The 26,894-nt window shown below is 32.4% G+C and overlaps 1 protein-coding gene across 1 annotated transcript in view; it reads right to left on the minus strand.

Moving 5' to 3' along the window:
* Positions 1-26,894, minus strand: part of St8sia4 (ST8 alpha-N-acetyl-neuraminide alpha-2,8-sialyltransferase 4) — a 90,138-nt gene that overhangs the window by 34,135 nt on the left and 29,109 nt on the right. Inside the window, exon 4 of the mRNA XM_026395037.2 lies at positions 9,327-9,620. Coding sequence (XP_026250822.2) covers positions 9,327-9,620 — 294 coding nt within the window. The remainder of the gene's footprint in view (positions 1-9,326; positions 9,621-26,894) is intronic.

A 26,894-nucleotide genomic window follows, 5' to 3' on the forward strand; every position in this document is an offset into this window, starting at 1 on the left:
AAATTTTATATAATCTGATTCCATTGAACAATATTTTCCATATACATACATGTATGTGTGTGTGTGTGTGTGTATATATATATACATATATATATATGTATACATATATAAATCATTACATACTATATTTAAGTATCAACTCCAGAAAACCAGTTTAAATTACAAATGCCCTAAGTTGAAGTGAGTGCACAGTTGCTTTTTAAGACACAAACAAATATTGTCATTTGGTATATTTGTATGGAATGCAGAATAATCCTGGCTGTTGGGCACACACGTAGATTAGGGTACTCTCACCAGGGAGTCATATCAGACCTCATAAGCATGTTTTCTTTTCTTACCAATGAACCTGGTGCTGACCAAGGCTTCACATTGTGATTATTTTCTTGCCTTGGTGAATGCTTGTCTTCACTTAATTCATCCATGGATTGTGAAAACATAAGGGACTAAATTAAAATTAAAAATATTTTTGTAGCCAAATTCTTCAAACTTATTTTTGCTACAATGTACTTTTACCCAGATTTTTTAATGGTTTGGAGTAAGGTTTTAGAGGAGAGAGAGAAAAAGGAGAAACAGAAGTATTTCCTACCTTTTCTCTTTCCAACAAGAAACATGATATGCTGGCATAGTGGTCTTTGATACAGGCAACAATAAATAGCTTGTTACCTACATCATAATTCTAGTGTTCTAGCCTCAAGTCTTTTCCCTTATTCTTTTATTTATTACTGGCCTATTGAGCTGGCATTACAACTATCAGTAGCCATAATTTGGAAGCTGTGGCCTGAGGCTATGACCATATTGTCAACCACATCAGGGGCTGATTGATTATGATCAATCACAAGGAAACACCTAATCTAAACTATTTCTGTCAAGCTAAACTACATCTAAATTATTTCTAGGAGACAAGAAACTGTAACTTTTTAAAGATTTATGAGATTCCTGATTCAATAACCTCCTTTCTCAGCAACTCAAGTATCTACTCATGCTTGCTGTCTAAAACTGCATTAAATATATTTGCCATTTACTTTAACTTCACAATTAATTATTTTTAATATATGTGAAAAGTCTCTGAATAGCTGGACTTACAACTGTTTTATGCAGATTAATTCAATAGAAAATGTTCTTATTGATCAGTCTTCCCCTTTTTTCCTGAAAGGTCAGAGATATAAGGGGTTTTCTGAGGTTTACTATGTATTTTCTGCCACTCATTAGAAAAGTGAGTCTTAAAAGCATAAAGATCATAGAATAAAAGCATATAGTGAATATAACTCATGGTAAGAATTCATGATTTTTTCCTGTAGCTCTTGAATATAGCAGTATAAACCTTTGTCCTACTTGCTAAATTTCAGCCTTGAAATTTTTTAAAAAGTAGTGAAAAATAAAGTTCTTTCCATGGCTAGTGTCTTTGAAGTAATCACTTTCCTCTAGAAAGCAGCATGTTAAATTAATATTGTTTAAAAACTGATTCTTAGATTAATTAAATTTTTTTTTAAAGAGAGTGAGAGAGGGGAGAGAGAGAGAGAGAGAAAGAGAGAATTTTTAATATTTATTTATTTTTTTTAGTTCTCGGCGGACACAACATCTTTGTTGGTATGTGGTGCTGAGGATCGAACCCGGGCCGCACGCATGCCAGGTGAACGCGCTACCGCTTGAGCCACATCTCCAGCCCCAGATTAATTAAAAATTAATAGATCAAATAGACTAACTCTGAGCTAAACATCACAGTCTTACTTTATCATAGCTTTGTCCTTTTGAACAACTCTAATCTCCATCCTTTGCACAGATTTCAACATAGCATATTCAGAAAATTTATGCTTTATATTAGGTTTATGCAGATAGGAATAAATCAGTCTTTGCTCTCATGAAATTTACCCATGGGGAAGAATATGAGCAACAATGACATATTTTGATCTCTGCTCTAAGAGAATCATGTATCACTTGTGAAAAGAATATAAGTACAGCCAAGTCAATCTAAGAGAAAATACAAAGAGTGAGAAATTGTGCCCACTTGGAAAATACTTTCAAACTGAAATTGAGGAGTGAATAAAAATGATATATGTAGATAAGGAAGAAGCCAATATGTCAGTGTCACAGACGTTCCCTTAGGCTTTATCATTCCTACAAAGAAATTCTGGGAGCTTTGCAAAGAGTTTTCAACTCAGTGGAGATAACCAACAATTGGAAGGTGTATTGGACAAAGACATCCTGCAAGCTGTTGTACAGGAATTCATATAAAAGTCATATGTGTATGAATGTCTTCTCAGGTACAAGGTCCTTTACAGGATCACATTCTACAATGGAATTCAAACAAGAGGGATTAGCAAGAAATACTACTGTGTCTGAGGGTAACCAAGTTTGACCCTGTAGGTTAGAATGGCAGAGGGCCAGAGTGTACCTATAGGAGTCCTCTTGTTAGGGAAAGAAATATAGTAGCAGTGTTTCTGGTACAGTATTTTATGCCATTCGGCATAAAATACCTACTATGTAGTGTCTCAATAGTCAAAAACATTTAACTAGGACACATGCTTTATGAAGAAGTTTTACAGCTGTGTTGCTCATAGGTCAAAATAGAAACTATATGGAAATGTTTTTAGCATAAGACTAATTTTAAAGCAAGTAAGACATTTTCAGAAAACACTTGGAGTGAATATTTCCATTTTCAAAGTTGTTTTTAAAATTGCTTTTCCATATGTGTCTTTGAGTTGATTCAATACTCCAAAACAATCTATTTGAATGACTGTAATGAACTCAATTCCCTGAAGTCTACTGATGATATATGTTGGCTTATATTTTCACTGGGGACTCTACTGGGGAATAGTCTGATTCAAATTCTTCTGCAAGTCCATGGCATTCAATGAAGTTAGTTTGGCATGGGGAAAACATCTTAATTTAAAACAGAGTTTTACATTGAAAGATGAACTCAACTGAAATTCTGAGAAATGGTGTTTTTGTGTCAATCATAAAACTGCAAAGAGTTTAATGCTTTAATATCCAAAAATATAATGTATTTGTAAAAAATGACATAAAAATTAAATGTTCTAATTATGTGCATGTATGTGGAATATGTAGTATGCAAAATATGTGCATGTAGGTGGAATATGTAGTATGCAAAAATATGAATTATTTGTAAAGAATTATATAAAAATTAAGTTTTCTGAGAATCTTCAAAATGTATATATGAACCCCAAATTAGAAAACACTGCTATAGGTAATTATGTGGTTAACAAGTATTTCAAATGAAAATTCTTAATTCCAAGAAAATATAAAAAAGTTATACAATTGATTTCATATACTTGAACATTATTTTTGTAGTCATTCAGTTCAACTTGATAAGATTGTAAGATTTTTGAAAGAGTTACATATATTCTCCACAAAAAGATAAAGATATGAGCCTTGGGTTCTATCCCCAGCGCCGCATACACACACACACAGAATAAAGCCTGTATTGAATAAATAAGACTTATTTTGAATAAGTAAACTGTATTCAATAAATTTCTATAGTATAAAATTTAAAAACTAGCTGTGAACTGAATTGAATATGCAGTGAATTATTATGTTTGTTGTAAATCTTTTTTTTTTTTTTTTTTTTTTTTTGGTACCTGGTATTGAACTCAGGGACTCTACCACAGAGCCACATGCCCAGTCCTATAATGTATTTTATTTAGGGACACGGTCTCAGTGAATTGCTCAGTGCCTCAGTTTTCTGGAGGCTGGCATTGGACTTGGACTTGTGATCCTCCTGCCTCAACCGCCTGGAGCTGCTCGGCTTACCAGTGTGCGTCACTGTGCCCTGCTGGAAGTCATTCTGGTGAAGATGTTTGTTTGCAAAAATATTGGACATCTTTAAAATTATTATAATGGTCATGGCATTTCAGGACATTGCATGCAGATAGGAATAGATGCTAATCACATGGAAGTTCTCATTCCAAGTGTTTATCCTGTTTAATACACAGCAGCAGTTTCTCTGTTCAATGATAACATAAGCCCTATTATATTAAAACAAATTAATATATATAATGTTGTAACAAAATAGGACAATTATATTAGTATTAAATTAACTAGGGGACATGCATGCTTAGGAAATAATTGACCTAAATATTTCATTTTAATTTATATAATTAATAATAGCTAAAATAATTGCTAGGAGCAAAATGATTCAAATATAAGTGTTTTAACATATTTTTTACAAAACTTATGACAAAGAGATCAAAGTTCAAACCAATTAATCTCTTAAAGTTAAATATTTGATTATAGGAAAAAAATCTCCCTCTACATTTATTAAAGTCTTTTTATTTGTGAAATGGAAAAAAATTCTGTAAATGTATTTGTAGATACATATGTGTAAAGGCATATGTGAACATAAGCACAGACAACAAGAATAGAAAAATATAGTGCAAATTTTAACTATCATTAGCTCAGGGAATTGTAATTGAAAAGGAATTATAACATATGACATTATATATATAATATGTTTATATATTATATATATACACACACACATATATATGTATACAGATATACATATATATGTATATATATATTTGTTTAGAGTTATTATAATGAGTATACTTGAATTTTATATTTTAAAAAATACTGTTATTGTATAAATTTGATAAAACCATAATTGTATATTTAAGCTCTCTTTCCCGTTAAATGTTTATTACAAAAAAAATCATACTAAACAACAACAACAACAAAATAGGGTTTAATATAAGAGTTTATCAAAACTGGCTGGGTAAATACAGAAAAGTAAGCAATGGGGTAAACTTTCCATTGTAAAGATTGGGCTGTATCTTTAAGTGTTGAGAAAACAACAAATCAATTTATATAAACAAAGTGAGGAAGAGTACATATGAATATACTTGTGCAACTACTAGCATAACTACATGTTTACTTTTATAAATATAGAAATTTAAAATATTCTTATCAGTCTATCCATCTAACTGCTAGAAAAATCCTTAAGAAATTAATTCTGATTGTTTGGTAGTACAACTGAGGCTCCACTTTGTGTAATGCTTGCTTTTGTGTTTTGTTTTAACATGTTGCAAATTAGAAAACAAAGAATAATAATTCCACTTAAAAAATTCATAACTACTTGGATATTATAAATAAAATATAGGAATTACAAAAATATAACGAATTTTACATAATGAAATATTTTTTAAAATATATTTTGACTTGAAGTATGTTTTCAATAGTAATTTAAAATCATATAAAACTGTTTCTATGTTAAAAGTTTGTTGTTGTTGTTTTTTTTTTTTTCTTTGTGATGCTGGGAATTGAACTCAGGGCTTACCACTGAGCTACATCTGCAGACCCAGTGAAAAGTTTTTTAAAGGAGATTTTGAGTTGTACATTGATTATTTTATTATAAATTTACAACATATTCTTTTTGTTGCATGTAAGAGTAATTATGAACTTTCAAAGTGCCCTCTGTATTCTTAAATCTTGTAATTATTCATTCTTCACAAAATGCTTTAAAAACCATAGACCACAGGGGGCTTTCAAAGAAGAAACTATAAAAAGGTCCCAATCCATCATGGATTTAATGTGTTCTCTTAAACTCGTGAATACATATTTTATTTGTGTCCATTAAATTACACTTTCACTATTTTGCAAGACTGTTCTTAAATCACAAATTATCTATATAGTTTTCCTCCTATTTCCCTTAATATGACTTTCAAAGAATTATACATTTAATCTTAATCCAATAATGCATTACACTTTATGATTTCATTTTTAGAGCTTTAAAAAAATAAAATGAGTGTTTAAAGTTAGTAAGCATTTGCAATTCTCAGAGGAAAAAGTTGAAATAATGAAACTGGACCATGTGATAATAACCTAAATGATCCTTGTTGTGTTTGGGAATCTTGATGTTCATTATCACCTAAACTTTCCACTTGCAGTTGCAGTACTTGGAAAGGTCTTGACATTCAAGCACTGTCATCATGCCCACCCTGAAATGCGTGAGTTGGTATTCTAACCTTTCATGAGAATCAAAAAAACTCCCAGTAATCAACAGAGGATATGAAACTTTTTCTTAACAGTATTAACCACAAGGCTTCAGAGTGATAAATCAAGAGATATGAAACAAATACTTAAAAAACAGTCTAATTGGAGTTCGCCCTTGCTTTCATTTCATCTAAATTTTCTTTTACATTGGTGTTCACACGTCCTATGATTTTTTAGAGTTCTAATAGCTTTTTAGCATACACATATTACATTGAAATACTACCTTGTATGCATAAAAGTATTAGTTTCAATAATTTCATAAATAAAATAGCCTCTCACACGCACATAAGTACTTAATTCTATCTCATTTGAAAAGGGATAGGCCACTCTGGAGCTACTTTTAAACATTAGGCTATACTTCAGAACTCTATCCCTTCACTTCAAGGAAGGGTATGTATATATAAAAGGAAGAAAGTAGTGGAATGAGTTCTTTTTTAGTTATATATGACAGTGGAATGCATTATGATTCTTATTACACATATAAAGCACAATTTTTCATATCTCTGGTTGTATACAAAGTATATTCACACCAATCCGTGTCTTCATACATGTACTTTGAATAATAATCATCACATTCCATCATCATATATGACTCCATGCCCCCTCCCTTCCCCTGCAACACCTCTGCCCTATCTAGAGTTCATCTATTCCTCCCATATTCCCTCTCTTTATCCCATTATGAATCAATCTCCTCATATCAAAGAAAACATTTGGCATTTGTTTTTTTGGGATTGGCTAACTTCACTTAGCATTATCTTCTCTAACTCCATCCATTTACCTACAAATGTTTTTTTTTTTTTTCTGGAGAATTCAAAATAAGTCTGGTCAGAGGTGGGGTTGTGGCTCAGTGGTAAAGTGCTTGCCTAGCACACATGAGGCACTGGGTTTGATCCCCAGCACCACATTAAAGATAATAATAATAATAATAATATTAATAATAATAATAATAAGAAGAAGAAGAAGAAGAAGAAGTAATAGTAGTAGTCTGTTCAAAAAAACTAAACAAACTAACCAAAACAAAGCATGCTATTAACTTCACCAGTAGTCAGAGTCTGACACTATTTTTCTCTGGGATACAACACTAAAGGATCAGCACTGTACTTTATATGTAAATGATTATGGAAGAAAAGCAGATAACATAAAGCATAAGAGAAGAGTATTGGAAAATTACTCAAAGAATCCCTAAGTTTTACTGTTCAAAATGTCTAAGCCAGGTGTGGTGGGATGTGCCTGTATGCCAGGTACTCCATTGGCTGAAGCTGAAGAACTGCTTGGGCACAGGAGTTCAAGGGGAGCTTGGGCAACATAGACTCTTTCTCAAAAAAGCAAAGCCAAGCAAAGCAAAACAAAACATCTGTAAAAGCCTATATAAATCCACTGTTCATCATTATTAATTCTACCTGGATCTTACTTTATTGAAAGTACACTATTTCAACCATGTCTCTGATTTCATGCTTAATTGCTTTTTTATTTTTATTTTTGAATTGTGAAACATTAACCAGAATCTAGCAAACTAAAATATTAATTCAGCATACTGTTAAAGTATTTCTTTTGTTTTCCATGGTTAGGGGTTACTTACTCATAGCATTTGTTTTTAAACTTATGCATCTATCTCTGTAATGTGTGTTTCTAAAATTGAAAAGTAATTTCTCCAAGTTTGTTTTCAGAACCAAATAATACTCAACTTTGTCATCTCAAAATAGTGTTCTTAATACATGCACTTGTAAAGTTGCTCTTTGATAAGAATATATCATATTTAGAGTCAAAATTTAAATATAAAACATTTTAATTTAAAAAATGACAGTTACTTGTCCTCCAAATGTACACATTCTATCTTATTTTGTTGAAATTTTCAAACACAAAGAGATGAATGTTGAATAACCATGATCTTATTATAAAAATGGACTTTAGCTGTGTGAAGTATAATACAATACAAAAAAATTATCTGCAGGTTTAATCAGGAAAGGGAAAATCCTTGCAGAAAAGGATGTCAGTACCAAAACAAATAAAACAAAACACCTTTGCCTCCTGTCTATTACATTACATAAAGGAAGTTATTTTTAACTCTGGGCTTGGAACACTGTCTTTTTTTAGGAATTCTTTCTATTATATTTAATTGATCCCCTGAACCTGTCATGCTCAGTGCTTCTGTACTACATCTCCATTAACCTATGAGTAAATTAATCAAAAAGGTTAGTTGGCCTTTGCAATTTTAGTGTTTTACTTCTCTTAAAAGAATCTGCAGTTAAAAGTGTACCTTCTCAAATTGATACTGTGTTTATATAGGATAAAACTAATTCCCTGACCAACCATATTCCCACTTAGTTTTCCAACTTCATATTCCAATTCTCCACAATGGACTCCATTTTTCCATACCTTTACTGTGCACCTAATCATTTTCTTGTGTCAGTTTCCCTTAATGAGGCAATGATATTTCCTTCTGTTTGGTTCCCTCTCACACTTTCACTTTCTCCTTTTTTTTGCCCAACAATGCTATGCTGTTTTTAAAGTTCAGTTCAAAATGCTAAGCTCACTAGAGGGACAATTCACCCCTTTACTTTACTTCTAGAATTATATACACCTCTGTTTCTACCATGAAGCCTATGCATCTAAGTAGTGAGATCCTCACTTTTGTGCTGACAGTATCTGACACTCAGCATACATACATTCAGTAAATAAACATAACTGCTTATCTGCTTATGGGTTTTATGACTGAATTTGGCCTTCTGGTCACTTGTCACTTCTAAGCAAGAGATCATTTCTTATACTTTTTCCTTGAGAATAAAAAGCCTATGATAATAAAAGGGAAATGTTGACTTAATTCGTGAAGTTGGCACCTGTGACTTTGGGGTAAAGTGTTAAGCCATATTATCTCAGTCAGTCTTTTCTCTCAGTAGTAGGCCTCTTGGTCTACAGATGGGACTTAATTGTTCCTTAAATATGTTTAACATTTATGTTTTGACGATATTATCCACTAGTCATTTAGCATTTCTGTTGTAGCTTTGTTATCCTAAACTCATCAATTTTACTATGAATTCTTATTACTCTAGCTCAGAAAAATATAAAAATCTGTAGTTTGTTCATGAGTAGACATAAATAAGTGCCAGGTTCAACAGCTTGCTTTTATGAGAAAAGGATGAGTTAAAATAGTAAGTACACAAACAAAAATTCATGATTGTGAACAGGGTAACCGTTATAAAATAATGGAAACATATATTAATTTGGAGATTTTACTGAGTCTCCTTCCTGTCTAGCAAAAATGTTTAGTTATGTGTTCCATTGTGCCAAGGACAGACTAGTCCTTTCCAGTCACTTACCCTCTGACAGCGTGAATAAGTCTCAATGATGGATAGGCAGTTCGCACTTTCAGTTTATTCTTAAGGATTAATGCATTAACCCATTCCACATGCTTCTCTCCTCCTTTGACCATGAAAGCAGGAATCCAAAGGACACTGTCATTCAGCATGGAAAGTCTATGCACAAATTTTTCTCTGTCACTCTCATTCCGAAAGCCTCCAAATGCTCTTTGCACAACTGATGGATTCATGGTAATAAAATCTGATTTAGTTCCCACATCTGCAGCAAACTCCACCACAGGAGCTAGGTTACACCTGAAGAGGAAAAAAAAAAATAATGGACAAATGACAAATAAATATGAAACATTCACTCATAAAATGACATACATGAAAAGAAGAATGAGGAACAAGCATGTTATTTTTTGTCATATTTTTTTCTTTTCCTCTTCTTTTTTCAACAGGTGAAGGAAAAATTCCAAAGATAATCTGCCTGGTAAAATTATGTTTTCAGTAAGTCACCATACTTTCAAAAATATTGCTACCAGTAAGCATGTACACTACCATTATAAGACTCAAATTGCCACTTGTATTCAATCTGTTGTCTAAGAATATTTTTACTGTTATTTTCATTAAACTATATGATAGAATTCACAGTAAGTGAATTTATGATGACAAATTCACTATGGCTCTGTTGCCATGCAGTAGGCAATATAATCCATATGCTGTTTGTGTAAGTATGTAAAACACATTGGACTTGGTATCTCAATTTGTTCGGGTTGTCAAGCTTACATCTTTTCAACAACTTCATATATATAACCGAATGAATTCAACTTCTGTATGCTCTGAGTTAAAGGGAATTGTACATTTCCTTACAGCATTTTGCACAAACATATTTTTTCATCTGTGGGTCAAGTGGGGAAGAAAAGAAAGAAAAATGTAGACATAATATTTATTAAGTCTTTCTGAGATTTGAAGTAAAAACAAAAAACAAACAACAACAACAACAAAACAAACAAACAAAACCCTTTGATGTAAGGTCAAGTATCCTCCATTAGGTTTCTTTTGAAGACACCTTAAAGGTACCTTCTTTCCCTGTTAGCACTTCTTCATCCTTAGGAAATGTTCAAGTTAGAAAGAGAAAGAACTTGTGGTTCTGAGCCAAAAGGTCTTGAAAAGTGCCTGACCTGATTTTATTCATGTAACTAGGTTCTATTCTTGTATTATAAGACAACTTTGGAAAGCACCTTGAATGTCTATAATTCATTTGTGATGCTTTCTTGATTCCATCATATTAATTTGGGGGTATTTGATGTAAACTATAGCCTTTTAAAAACTCACTATGTTTAATCTGCTAAAAAAGCAGGGTAAAATCAAATGATGAATGAAAAACTAGATTTTTAACAAACATGAATTTACTAAGAAAAAATTCATTTGAATTTATTCAATCTAAATCATCACAAAATATAAACATACCCCTCACACACACACATCCACATGCATACACACACATAAATAGAACTTCTCTCCCCCACCCCTTCTCTCCCCCACTCCCTTTCCTTTTATCAACCTTTCAAGGGAAAGAAACATTAATAGATTTTCTTTTTCAGTATTTTTACAGATTTGATTTCATTTGTGAAAGCATCTCACATTTCTCTTTCTCATATATCGTACTGCTTTAATTACATTTTTCCAACAGCTAAATTTTAATTAAAAAATAAGCATTTGTTTTATTAAAAACATTGTCTTGTATATTGTTCTTATATCTCTTAATGAATACATTTTATTTTTTCCCAAATCTTGTATAACACTTAGTTATTGAACCAATCTCTTTCATCTCACACTGTTAAGAAAATTCTACAGTGAGCTATTAAAAGAGAAAAAATGTTAATGTCAAGATATTATCTGTAAATTATAGATTAATGATTATGTTTCAATTTATATATCTTTATACCCACTATATTGTATGACAGAGTATTTGCTTTCACCACTACTTGAGATTGGATATTGTTCATTTCCATCCTGATAATGATATTAGAAACAGGACTGCCCAGAAAAATAATTGTTACCCATGAACAGATACCAAAGTGAACATTCTATTGTGAATTTCATAGGAGATTAAGATTTTGTATTTTTGAAGTTCTAAAAAATGTGCTGCATACAAAAGTGAAAAAAAAATCTAAAATTTTAATCAAACTGATTATAACATGAATTTGGATACTGTGTAAGGAGGTAAATTCTGAATAGCATTATTTCAGTCACTTCTCCTTTTTGATGTAAAATGTCAAGAACACTTGTTAACATTACAGTTAGCATGTTCCTGCCAGGGGAGATGACAGCATACATATTTTTCTGCTACACAGCAATGCTTAGCAATTGCTTTCAGAGGGTGCTCACTATAGAAAAACAGTATCTAAACTCTACTTTCCCCATAACATAAAAGTAATTAGAGCAACCCTCTTGAAGAGAATAAAAATTATATTCTGTTGAATATTGTTAAGAAAAACCTTACTTAAGTACATTATATTTTTAGTTGTTTTTCCTCACCTCATGCTTAAACATCCTATGTCTTATGCCATGTTTGTCAACACCTACTCTTTCAAGATTGATTACATATATTTACGACACATGTTTGTCTGGGCATTTATCTTCTAAGAAGTGACAAAATGTTCATCAATTAGAGCTGAGTGCTAAACTCGGGTGCTTTTCACTTTGGAAACAAAAGGAAGTTTATCAAATATTTTTGGTGAACAGGATCGATCTAGGAGACAAGCACATTTGATGCAACTAAACAATGATAAATGAGTTTAATGACAAGGAGGAGAAACTGGATATCAAATGGTATTAAATCCATGCTTATATACATAGGACATGGAGCAGAGGGGATTTGAGCAAGCCAAATCAGGTCTTGTGAGTTATGGTAACTGAGGTAGGTAAAACAGAAAGACAGTGACAAATCATACAATATACACTGTGCCAGCTCTGGGAGTCCACTTGTCATGTTCGTGGGAAGGAGTATGTGTAATTTCTCACTGGAAAGAAAGAGTAATACCCTGGTCCACATGTGGTCAGTAAATTGCTCTGTGGTTGAGTCAGATATTTTGTCATATAATTAGCTGAATGTCACATAATCAAGGAATAGAACTCAAGAAAGCCAAAATAAACAACCAGCTGTGCTTTACTCAGTAAACTCAAGACCTAGAGAACATTACTTGGAGCAATATTGCTGATTCAGTAAGATTCTAAATGCATTCTCAATCTCAACACTTTCATCTTTTTAAAAAGTTTAGAGGTTGTAATATTCAAAAGTAACTGAAATGTTTCAAGGATTTATGAAGTGATACATGATTACTCATATTAATGTTAACTTCATAAAATAGATGAGTGTCCAGTTTTTAAATGGTGGATTTTTGTGATCCAGAGCTGCTGAGTGCATTTAATAGACTCAAGCTCTATTGTTTTCAGCCAAATCAATTGTTTTTTGTACTGTCAAACTATTTGACAAATCAGAATTAGGATAATGCACATGCAAAATTAGATGTGGTGAGCAAACCTTCTACTTATTCTAAACTGTTCAGGACTCTATTTATTGAGGTTGATTTCTCAATGTTGATTGATTGCTCACAAGAACAAAGCTAGGTCCCCTTTGTATTCTAGACCTCCGAATTTTCTTCTGCACACACTATAGCATATCACACTGCATATCATCACTTCTCATTATTCTTTACATGCAGAAATGAAGACATTTCCTTTAAATTTAAGGCATTATATAACACTTATTTTAAAATTCATGTGGAAAGTAATGTTTACTTCATGTACGGATACTACAAGATCACAGAATTTCCTTACAAAAAAACGTTTCTAGGATTTGTCAATGTTCTCTGCATTTCTCTTAAGTTATAATTCCAAGGTCAAAGCAAGTAGGAGGTCTCCCTTTTATTTACATAACAGCCATGCTCAGTTCATTGTGCATGACACTAGTGGATAGAATGCCTTTTCTAGTTATTTTGTAATTCATGCTACCTTACAGTGACAGAAATCCGTCCCAAGTGTAATCACAGATATTCCTAATAATATTGATGAGATAAGGCTCATTCATTTAGCCATCTGCTTATTCATTCTATGGTATGTTTCACATATTTTTGAACTAATTACCAAGTTTCTGATGTAAAGTATACATGGTACACTGAAAATTTTGGAATTTGTACATTCTTACATATTCAATGTAGATTAAATTGAATTAGAAGAAAACAATTCTAAGTGGGTTACACCCACTTTTTGGTTAATATTCAGACAAGTCCTAACCACATAATTATCATATTTCCTTTTTCCTCTTTTGGCCAATCCACTGTGTCTTTCCTTGTACTAAACTGAAATCTTTCAACCTAAACTATCATTATCAATGGGACCACATTTGCCAGTACACTGAAAAATAGGAGAGTCTCTTCTATTCACAGAGGAAACTTCTGGAAGCTTACTCTCTTCTTGCTTCTTGGCTTCAAGAGCCAAGAGAATAAGCTCTGTTACTTTTTTTTTTTTTTAACGCTTTATGGTTACACACTCAGAAAAGAAGCTGGAATATGCGATCTGTTCATCTCTGACTTCTTGAGGTGAAAGGTAGTAGGGCTCCAATCATCCTGAAACCAACCATTTTTGGATGAGGTCAGGAATAGAATTATCTATATATTTAAGGATGAACCGCAGTAAAGGTGATTAGGAAACATGCCCAAGGGCATGGAGATTATGAAAGAAAAGGACAATCAGGTTTGGAATGGCTCCAGGACTGGAGTTTTAACTGGCTTTGTTTGTACATATGATTTCTTTAGAAATGAGGGAAAATGTCTGTATAGTCATCTTCACACAAACCTTCATATAGAAGAAAGTCTGCTTTGTCTTTCTTACTTAGGTTTTAGTCTCAAACACCCCACATTAAAGCAAGGCCAGGTTATACTAAGCCATTCTGTCATGACTGTCCCCAATTCTAAACAGTTACTAAACAAAGGGTTTTAAATACCTACAATATTAGATTAATGTCTGTACATCAGATCTTTTGATGGAATAGGTTACCAAAATGTTAACTAACTACTTGATAAGACTGTTTGACACATAAAGAACAGGAATAGAAGTTGATTTACATGTAGTCTGGCATTAGGTAGTAAACAAATTACAAGAAATAAAGATGCAAATCATGTTGAAGATTTACATTCTCAGTATACCAGATGAACAAGGACACACACACACACACACACACACACACACACACACACCATATATTATGACTGCTTAAACATTGATAAAATCCTCAGTGTTATAATTGAATACAAACACCACATTTTGTGAAAATAATGATGTGACTTAACAGAAGAGGAAATTTTTCCACAAACCCAGGTTTGTTTACATTACAGGCAAGGGTGGGAAGAATACTGTCAGATAATTTCTAGGGAAATCCACAGAATGAAAAACAGTCAAACTCATTTTACAAAACAGATCTTGTGCTGAGAAATATGTCAGACTATGTCATTACAGACTTAGGTCAAAACAGAAGTGGAATTAATGGTCAAATACACTACAGCAGCAAAGTCATTTAGATTTCAGGGGAGTGGGAAATGGGGGGAAGTATACCAATGAGTGGTATAAGGTGTTTAAATCAAATAAAAGTGTTAAATATACACTTAGAATTTTATCCAACCTTGAGTACAACTTTTAGGAATAAAAAGTGTCAGATTACATTTCTGTCCTTAGTCATCTCTAGTAGCAAGATTTGGGTCACCTATGTTGCCATCCATATATGTGTGACATCAGGTAAATTTCTTACCTGAGATTATAATTCTTCTTTTCTGTTTATTGGGATATAATTGAAAAATAAAATATTTCTTGGAATTTTTTTACTTTAAGTGAGACTAACACTGAAATGCTATAGAAAAAAATTAAATGCAATAGTGAATTTCCCCTCAAATTTCCTTTCCCTGTGTTAATAGTGCTTGCTAGAATAAAGTGATCCTTTTTACATCATGCTTTTTCTTTTATAATCTATCTTGATTGTAAATCTTTGAAATGCATGAAGGAATGTTAAAAGGCATGTCAAAGAAGATCATTTTGAGATACAGTATGAGAAAGCCCAACCTTTATGACATTTAGTAAGCCATTTTAGTGGAATTTAGTTTCAGTCTCCTAGAAATTGGGGCTTTAGTAGCTGATGGAGCTTAACTGCAAATATCTTAATTATTAAAGAAGGCAAATTTTATTCCATAGGCAGTATGGAAATTTTAATAATTCTTTGACATGGTAAACTGCATTTAAAAAAGAAGAATGTGGCTCAAGTTTTCAGGAGAATAAAGCCATCCAATTAAATCTTCATAATGTAAACGATTCACATATAAAACAACTAAAATGTTTTGTTATGATTGCAAAAAGAATTGTAGCCAAGTTTTCTTGAGCCCTTATTATGTGCCTTTGCAAGCAGTATCACATATAATTCTCACAAAACCCATGAGAGAGAAGTATTGTTGTTATACTTTACAACTGATGAGAAAGCTGAATTGCAGGAAAATTACACAAGATTACATAGCTTGTAAGTACTACAGGGAGATTTTTAAGTCCATATTTTTAAGCCTTGTGTATCAATCAATGGGAATGAAGAGGAAGTGCCAGAGCAAAAATATACAGAATATGGCCCCAAATATGTGGCTATAAATTCTATCACCTTATGGATTCTAACATCTGCTTTGAAAGCCTGGTTGGTAAAGGTGAAGGTTATCCTTCCTCACTTTCCTATAAGCACCCATCCCCAAAGTTGGAGTGTTGGATGGGAAATATGTTAAGTAAGACTGAGGAGAGAAGACTGCCCATTAAGTTTAATATTAAAGCAAACAGATTGGAATATGTCCTATTTTTTCTTTGTCTTCTTAAGATTTCTGTTATTAAAAGTGTGTCCATCATGAAAAACTACAGATGAGCAAATGTTACTGCTGAAGGGTAATTTCTTTACCATAGGAACTCAGATATTTCTAAAAACAATGAGGCTACTGTAAGTTTTATCTCGATAAAAGGATGCTAGAAGATCATTAGTAGTTTTAATTAACTTCAATGTAATATCAAATACAAGTATCTTCTATTATATAAAGCAATGGATTAAGTAAGGTCTAAATTTATCAGTTTTCCAAAAACAACAAAACCTTCTTTCCTATATGATCACTACTAACTCCAGCACACCAACAGACAAGAATCTGGGGATGAGGGAAAATCATTACAGTTGGATTGTTTCATTGCTAATTCACATTTTTAATCAAGCTCAAGCTTCACTTTTATCAGCTTTCTCCTTGGAGCTTACTTAGTTTTGAGTGGTTGACTAATTACAAGTCAGGACTTGTTTTTCAGGAAAGGATAAAAAAAAAATAGAGGACTAGGGAAAAGGAAACACAGGAGGAGTGAATGGGGAAAATGTAAGACATCATAAAGACAACAATTCACAAAGTATTTTTCCTCTCAATTAAAAGTAGAGTTTAACAGCCTCAGGCAATCAACACATGATTACATGCTCTAAGCAATGTAGAAAATAGAGCTCTAACTTTTGTTCTCAGACAACATAGAAGATAACAGAAAATTCTGAAATGACAACAAAATGCAGGTCCTAATAGTGCAGGCAGCTACTTTTTCTAATTCACTATTGTAGTCTCATTGCCCAAGAACATTATGCAGGTGTTTAATAATAATTTTGAGTGAGTTAACTTCCTTGTTTATTAAATTCCATAAGCCCCTGAGGGTAGTGACTCATATGTGGATTCCCAGCAGCTGGGGAGGCTGAGACAGAAGGATTGCAAGTACGAGGTCAGCCTCAGCAACTTAGTGAGACTCTATGCAAATTAGTGAAAGTCTATCTTAAAATTAAAAAATAAAAAAAAAGGGATGGGGATGTGTATCAGTGGTTATATATCTGTGGGTTCAATCCCCAGTACAAAAAAAAAATCATAATCAGCAATATCAATGAAACCTAATAAGTAAAACCTGAAAGCTACAATGTCAAATTTTTATTCCAAAATTGATCAATTATTAAACTGTTCTTTATTTAATTTGTATTCTCTTTCTTAAATTTCAGTGCTGTATATTTCTCCTGTTTCTATTCTTAGCTCTTCTGTATGCTTGTAACCAATAGTCAAAAATCAATTCTGGCTAATTTGAAAGAAAAGTAATTTGTTGTAAGGGTGGTTGCACAAAAGAAATCACTAAAGTGATCACACTAACAAACCATTTTTAGGTGTGGATGTGGTTGACTCTGCCATTTCCTTATGTCTAGAACTCTGTTGGGTCTTGCTGTCCCTGAACCTTTCTCTCACTATCTAAGGCCATAAACAGGAATATCTTGTTGGACTACAGTTAGCCACATTCCATTCCCTTGTTGCCTAGACAAGGAGGAGAAAATATCTGTTCCATTTTTCTTTTCTTTTGCAATGGGCAAAAAGTGTTCCTTCCCAGTGTTTGTGGATTCTGCTCAAATAACAATTATGATTGATCAGTCAGTTGTCAAATAGCCAAAAAAAGGCAGAAATGTTCAGTTAATCATTAGTTATCCTCAACTTTAAGATGCTGATGTTTGCTTGAGTTTCAGTTAGCAGCCATTCCTTCTGTCTCAGTCCACACCTTGCCTGTTGGCAAGTTCACCTACTCCCTTGCCTTCAGTCATCATGGTTAAGAAACCCTCTGTCTCCAACTGTGCTCTTTTACCTTAGATCCAGTAAGTCACTGAACTCAATAATTGCTCCAAAGATATTTCAAAACAGCAAGTCCACACTAGAAACCATACCTGTAGTGTTCTCTGTTCTCTTCCATAAATCCCCTATTTATTTTTTTATTTTCTAACACTGTGTCAATCGTCACCTCTGCTGTCAACAGAATTGAAACATCTGCGAGACTTCTTATACTTCACCTTTTATTCCTTATACCTACTGGTCACCACATTCTGTCTCATGTTCCCCATCCCTCCATTCAAATGGGAGCCGCTTTACTTGGTCTCATTGACATTGTTTCATTTTAATAACATCTTACCTACATTTTTCTATAATCTAAATTGTTTTACAATCTGTAATCACATAGTCCTCTATTCAGTCATGAACATTACTGCTTATGAGCATTATGGTCCATAAGATTGAAAGATAATGAAATTTTAAATCTGATATTTCAGGATATACCTCAGTCTGCTTTGTAATATATGCATGTTTTAAGGTTGAACATCCCCTAGCATGGTCAACAGTAATTCTTTGGACCTTCAGAGCCAAGTACCCAATCTCAGAATATAGAATGTAAACACAGCTCTTTTTTTACAAGGTGCTGTCTTGCCTTCATTGACACAATGATAACACAATGTATATTTATCTCTGCCATTGCATTTATCACATTGTATATTAGTTACATGGTATGTCAGTTTCTCCTAATAGACTGCAGTTTCCTTAGACCATATCTACTTTCTTTTCATGTCTCTAGTAATGTTATGTTTGTTTGTGAGGTGTCCCTTTAAAGCTCATGTGTGAGACAATGCAAGAAGGTGTAGAGGAGAAATGACTGGGTTATGAAACTCTTAACCCAATCAGTGAATTCATCCCCCAATGGGGATTAACTGAGTGGTAACAGAAGGTGGGTAGGGTGTGGCTGAAGGAGGTGAGCATTGGGGATGTGGTTTGGGGGTATATATTTTGTATCTGGCAAGTGGATTCTCTCACTCTGCTGCCTATCATGTGAGCTTCTTCCCTCTGCCACACTCTTTAGCCATAATGTTCAGCTTCACCTCAGGCCACAAGGAATGGCAAGCTGTCTATCTATGAATCAAGACCTCTGAAACTCTGAGCCCCAAAATAAACTTTCCTCCTCTATAAGTGTTCTTGTTGGGCTTTTTAGTCACAGAAGCAAAAAAAAGCTGACTAAAACATTAAGGTAATTAAAATATTTGTCAAAATGAATGTTTTTTGATAAATTTAGGGTTAATTTTTCACAATTTTCTATCATGTATTGCACCTAAATTTACTTTTAAAGAGTAAACTGAGCCTGGTGCAGTGGCACACACCTGTAATCCCAAAGGCTCAGGAGGCTGAGTCAGGATGATTGCAAGTTCAAAGCCAGCCTTAGCAACTTAGTGAGGAACTTAGCAACTTAGTGAGGACCTAAGCAACTCAGTGATACCCTGACTCTAAATAAAATACAAACAAGGGCTAGGCATGTAGCTCAGTGGTTGATTGCTCCCAAGTTCAATCTCCTGTACCAAAAAAAAAAGGAGTAACTGAAAAATATTGGCATAGTTTAAATTAATGAATATGAAATGCATTTTTTGTCTGTAGCTGGAAGATCAAACCTAGGGCTTTGTGCATACCAGACAAGCAATTTATCACTGAACTACATCTGCAGAACATGAAAATAAACTATATTTTATAAAAAAATTTATACAAACACATGCACACACACACACGAATATATATACAGAGTTGCCCCCAATATCAATTATTCAGTCAACTTCAGGTATAATACATTTTTTAAAAGTTAAATCTGTATTGAACATGTACAGACTTCTCATCATTACTATTTCTAAAACATCACATTATAACTATTTATCTGGAATTTCCATTGTATTACATACTATAAATAATATAGACATGATTTAAAGCATATAGGAGAATGTACATGGTTTTCATGCAAATTCCATATTACTTTATATAAGGGAAATGAGAAAGTAGAGAGTTTGCTATCCACAGACAGTCCCAGAGTCAACACCTCACAGATACTGAGGGATGATTGTGTATACTCACAAGGACATACATACACACCACACACACACACACAAAATCATTTAATCCTCATGTCACCACAATAGAGTAAAACCATCATCAATATTTTACAAATGAGTAAATTAAGGCTCAATATATGCAGGATGGATGAGAGTCCAAGGTCATTTGGTACAAACCAATGTGTTAAAAATGTTGTACACATGTGCAACATAGCTGGAGCTCAAAACCAAGCAGTCTAATTCATGATTCTACACTCAAGCATTTTTAACACCTGGGATAAATAACCAAATAAATATGTAGCTATAAACAAAACGTGTTTTATTTTGAATGTCTTGAACTTCATAATTTTCCTAAGCATTGTCAGAAATTTTTCACTATGCTGAATGAGTTATCAAAAAAACTACAGTCTATAAACACAATGGGATACTATATAGCAATTAAAAAAGAACAAAATCATGTATTCACATAAAAATGAATGAAACTGGAAGTCATCATATTAAGCAAGATAAACAAGACATAGAAAAACAAGTATCACACTTGGGACAGGGAAGGGTGAAGATGATCTAATACTAGAAGAATAAGTTTTAGGGAAGAGGAAGTGGACTGGGGCTGGATAAGATGAAAGGGTTAGGAGGATAGTAGGGAATATGACATGAATAAAGCATAATATATGCACATTTTGAACTATCTCAGTGAAAACCATTAATTTGTACAATTAACATAAGTTAATACATATAATAACAAAATTATTTGCAAATGTAGCTAAAAACATAAAATAATTCATTCTAAAAATAATTAAATATGATCTATTAAATTCACCATTTACCTCAGGCCATTAAAAACTAAAATGTGGTTGACTGTCTTCTTTTCCACAAAAGTCAATATGGATGTATATGGTAGCAAGACCAATATTTATTTGAATCATTACATATATCATATTCCTTGAAATAGCATATAGTATTAATATCAATTGAATCAAGTGAATTATTCCTTAGTAATCACAAATTGGAATCATTTTTATTTTTCTGAAGGGGTACAAGAGAAAACTCTCGAAGTTTTTGAGAAATCCTTGTTTATTGTCTCAGGCAAAGTTTCATGATTGGGATATAGAAAACTAGGGATTCTCAGGATATATTTTGATATACTTTTGCAATAATTGTGTCATTTAACTGGACCACTCCTTGATCTGTCCTTGCTGAGCAGTTACTACTGTTTCACAAAAGGAAGAACTGATTCAGTACAAAATTTATATCCTCAAAAATTATGTTGTACATTAAGGGCTGGGGTTGTAGCTCAGTGGTAGTGCACTTGCCTAGCACATATGAGGCACTGTGTTCAAACCTCAGCACCACCTAAAAAATAAATAAATGAATAAAGGTACTGTGTTCATCTACAACTAAATGTATGTATTTTAAAATATGTTTTACATTAAAAAGCAAGAAACAAAATGAATACGATATTATGATTGGCACTTTAATCACCCATGCTAGAAAAAAAGGCAGAAAATCTGTAATTTTTCCTTTTTTAAATCATGATATTAAGAAATTATATAATGGGGTCATTGCAGGGCTTATAATAAAGATATTTTTGAGTTCTATAATTTATAGCAATTATACCTTCAGTGATGTCATAGCAACAATGTTTTGCCATTTAATTTTCTTATTTAAGAAAATTTTTAAAAACATAAAATTGTTTTGGTTTGCCATTCTTAAAAATAAACTTTTATTCTTTTTGAAAGTACAAATCAAAGTTAAGAAATGTTGTCTAACTTAGTATGTGTGATTTGTTTAACAATGAGTCTTGCAAAGAAAGTACACTGCTCAGAAGATTTGGCATTCTGATACCAATCAAGCGTTCAGAAAATTATCATAAGTGTATAAAAATGAAGACTTCAATTTCTGATATCACAAGGTAGGCCATGGCAACTTCAAATTAATTGCCTTGAACTTATTCTAATGAGATCATTCTCAATCTCTGTTTTAAACTGTCACACATTAACCTGGTTGAAAGGCCTTGATTCCCAGAACTGTCTATCCTCCACACTGACTTATTAGAGACATCTGAAAAATTATTTTAGGAATTCACCTGCATATATTCTCTCTCTTTCTATTTTCTCTGCTGACCTGAAATGTACTCATGTTTCTTTGAAATATTCTTACAATATTTCCCTAATTAATTTTCCAACAATTAGCTAGACCCATTGATGGACTATGGATTATTTGGGGACTCATAGGTCAGATTTTGAAAGGATGAAAAAGAATAGAAAATGGCAATATTCTCTTCATATAATTTTAAGAAAATTTGCTTCACCTGTCTATGTGTGTTTCTGAAGAGAGTAATAATAGTAGTGGAAGCAGTAACAGAAGTTGATAATGATATAAAAATACATTTTTACTATGTATCTTTGTTCAAACATTTAAAGACATTGAGTTTTCAGTTCATTATCTCAAGAACCCTTTATCAATTCTCTGTTTCAGAGATGGCATTGGGTTGTTAAAATTTACAGTTGATCATGTTATTCTTATCAAAAATCTTAGGCAGCTTCAGTTAAGACTGCTAATCAAAACTCTTAACTTGTCCCTGTCCATCCCATAATTTCTTCTCTATACATCCATTGCTTATCTTAAATTCAAATGACATTAGATTATTCCATGAATTTTTAAAAATCTATGCCATTGTGTGTGTCTGAAATGAACTAACATACTGTAACCATTAACCTGAAAAATATTTGTTTTTAAACATCAAAAATTAAAATCTATTATTACTACACTTTTTATTTATTCTCAGGAAGATATAATTGCTTACATTGCTCTAGTGTAAAATACTTACTTATATCTTTATTCTACAAAGTAAAACATACTGGCAAATTTAGTTACATGGATAGGCTTGATATCTGTAATAAATTAAGAGTTAAATATAACCAGATTTAGAGTTATCCTGTGTTTCTGTATGTGTGTGGGTGTGTGAATTGGAAATCTGTTCATAGTAATTTGATCTCTCAGTCTTTCAGGAGTACTATTGATGCTCCTAACCAAGTCTTAGAAATACTCAGGTCCCTGGACCAGAGGGTAACACAACTCTACAAAATGTATAATTTTGCATGGATGGGCCCAATTTTAAAGAAACACCAGACTTTTTTGGGTTTGTGATAAAAAAAAATACCAAAGAAAACAAAGCTATCACCAGGACTGGGTCCCAAGGCTGTAATCTAGTAAGCTTTGAACTGTCTTCTGGTTCTATGTACAATTGCTTCAATTTTTATTTTTAACATGTTGGTTCTTTTAAAAATGTTAAAGGTATTTCTTTAGGAAAACCACTATTGTATTGTGTGTATGAGGAGGTAAGCTAAGAAAAAACCAAAGGTAAATAAATGGGTCTTATGTTGAAAATAGCTTTTAAACTGCTTCAGAAGTTACACTAACTAAAATGGACTAAAATTAAAAAAAAAAACAAGTATGTGATGATGGAATTATTTAAATTTAAATATACAATGTAATTGCTTGAACTGATGTAAACATTTTAGATAAATGGTGTTTTCCTTAAGCAGGCACAGGACCATTCATAACAAGCTAGAGACTAAAGAAATTTTGAAGAAAATTACTCTGTTTTCACAAACAACCGTAATATAAAATTTACTCATAAGAATTGGCACGTAGGGATGATAAATGGGCAAAAGAAACTATGATATTAAAATCTCCTCCAATTGTTAGAATGACTGCCCACTATTCATCAAACTCTAACAGCTTTAACTTGAAATTCATATTAAAAACTGCATTTATACTTAATCAATGTAGTATTCTTTTTTATGTCAAATATCACATAAAATCTGGAGATATGCTTAAATGTCTATTATATAATAAAATTGCCTGAGATTTGGAAAACTTCTCATCAGATAATTAAAGAGAAGAACAAAATAGCTTTAATATAAAAAGTGCCAAATTAAATGTTCTAATATTAATAATTTTTTAATTACTTGTAGATGATCAGGTCTGAAGAATCTGAGAAAGTAAAGGGCAAGCCATGTGTTTAAAAATAAAGTGAGTTAAACCCTAACAGTTTTGATATATTGCTAATGATCTTAATCTTTGAGGTTAAAATTCTTGAAATGCACATGCCCACAATATTTGGTTAAAATGATGTGCATAAAAAATGAAGGCAGGGACCAGCATAAATTGAGAACATTCTTGAAAGGGAATGACTTTTCCTTTCTGTAATAGGACTACCTTTGCACTTAGTTTAATTCAGTTTTGTAATGAATTCCTTCTGTGTCACTGCCAACAATGTTTTCTCCTATTTCTATTACTACTGTCACTATACTATGTTGTTATTCTTCTTTACATGTCTGTTTCCTCCTTCAAGCTACAAACTATAAGTAAATAGAACATATAATTTACCTTTCTATCCCTATTACCTACTGACGTTGGCCAGAAGTTGCTTCCCTGCTGGCTGTTCATGACTGTTAATTGAATGAATGAAATACTTGTTGAATTAATGTAATAAAGAATTAATAGAACTTCTGATTCTATTTTAAAACTTCAAGTAAATGATTTTTAATGTTTTACAATACCTTATTTAGAGGCAAAACATTTATGTCAAATGTGAGATCGATACTCAAAAAGTAATTATAAAATAATTTTGAATATTTTTCCAAAAAAATTTATGAACCCTAGTACAACATTTAACCTCAAATCCCTATACAGTCACCACATTTTTACTTGACTGTGATGCTTATTCTTATCATTTGTGTAACTTGGTAAACATGAGGGTTATTACTTAATCACTACCTTGTGCCAGGTACTACACATGTCTGAGTTATTCAAATTTTAAGGAATATTTGTATAATCAAATATTAGTAGTCACATTTCACTAATGAAGAAGAAAACCCCTTCAGATTACAAATCTTTAGAGCTGGGATTGAAATATACTTTGAATCAAAATACTGAACCCAAAACTGATCAGGCAGAATTGCCTTTTCAAATTATTGAGTATTCAAGATATAGATTTTCCCTCATGAAAATAAAATAAAAACAGTAGCAGCAACTCCAATGTCAGCACTTAGGAGGGATTATGGAAACCTACAGGTTACAAAATCTCACAAATTAAGTATTTTTGTGTTTTAGAATGACATGCTAAATTTCACTCAGTCTTGTAGCTGTAAGATAAACACAATTCTCTTTATAGTTAGAATAATGTCACACTTCCCATTCTTCATATTTTTAAATTTAAAAAGTTAATTAATTTGCATTCATCCTCTATCTTAAAACACTATGAGTATTCACTTTATAAGAATCATGTGGGTGTGCAGGTGTGTTGAAAAGAAGCCTACCCTAAAAACAAGGTAAGTTAATTTTTAAATATAAAACTCTTGTAATATTCTTTTGAAGGATAAGATAATCACTGTTAATACTTGGCACCATAAGACTGCATATGTATGTACTTTCAGGTTTTTTATGTGTGTATGTGTGCATGTGTGTGTATGTGGAGCTATATACACACATATATATATAGCAAATTTATATATATATACATATATAACACATTACACATAATAACATAAATACATACATATGTTTCCTGTAATAACATCAGTCATATAATATTTAAAGATCATATTCTGTACTTCCAGGAATTTGGGGGGTTACCAGTAAAGTAGATATAGGAACTGGGAGGTCTTATCTCCCAGAAAAATGTCAGGGCCTTTCCTCCATAGCTATACCGAATGAGGTTGATGCAAAACAGTTTCTCTCTTTTGATATTTGCACTTACTGTTTCTCCTTTGTATCTCTTGTACATCCTGTGACTTCACAAGGTTCTGGCCTTATCATATTTCCAGGCAACTCTATGACTCACTTAAAAATAGGTTTGCTTTTCTTTGGCTAAGCATTGATACTCTTGGCCTGATTTACATCTTGACACTTGCTTACTCTCATCAGGAGGAAGGGAAATACTCCTGGACCAAAGGAAACAAAAGGCCAGGCTACAGGACATAGAACTAAGTGGAAAATGTTATTTCTATAAGTTCACTGATGAGCAGGAAATTTATTAATAAAATATGGCAACCAAAAGGGAAAATATATCAAACAGCAATTGAAGCTGACAGTACCCAGTCCAAAGGCATTTATGAAATTAGAAGAATATAGAATCATAGAGTTTCAGAGTCAGAAAGGTATTCATTTATAAGACCATTTAGTTCAACTGCCTTATTTGGGAGATCAGACTGGGAAACTGAAACCCAAAGTGCTTTACATTATTTGTTCAAAGATAACTATACTTACCTGCAATACTAACAGGAGAATAAGGTTCCTTAACTATCAAATGACTATTGTTTTTTGACTATACATCATGGGAGAGTATGTCCTGCTTAGGGATGACGGCCATTTAGTTATAAAGTTTGCATCTTCTCTGTGCTCAAATTAGAAATATAATTTCCACACTCTGAATATACTGAAAGTTAATCCTAAATAGCAGAAGGGAGATTTGTTTTTACTGAGTAATAAATTTCTGATGTTTATATTAGACTCCTTCACCCATATTATCTTGTTTTTAACACTACAAACTACACACACACACACACACACACACACACACACAAACACACAAACACAAATAGAAGATATGGATCACTTTCATCATATCATAAGAGATGAATTTGGGGCTTAGAGCAGGTGTTATCCATTTAAGATTGAATTTATATTAAATGAAATAGCTAGCACTTACACAATAGATTTAATTTTTTATCATACCTTTTGATTAAGGTATGATGTGATAAGGTAAAGGTCATAAGTTTCCTTCTTATTCATCTTTAGGATGTTCTGATGTGTTT

This window comes from Urocitellus parryii, chromosome 1 (genome assembly GCF_045843805.1).
Source record: "Urocitellus parryii isolate mUroPar1 chromosome 1, mUroPar1.hap1, whole genome shotgun sequence".
Taxonomy (NCBI): Eukaryota; Metazoa; Chordata; class Mammalia; order Rodentia; family Sciuridae; genus Urocitellus; species Urocitellus parryii.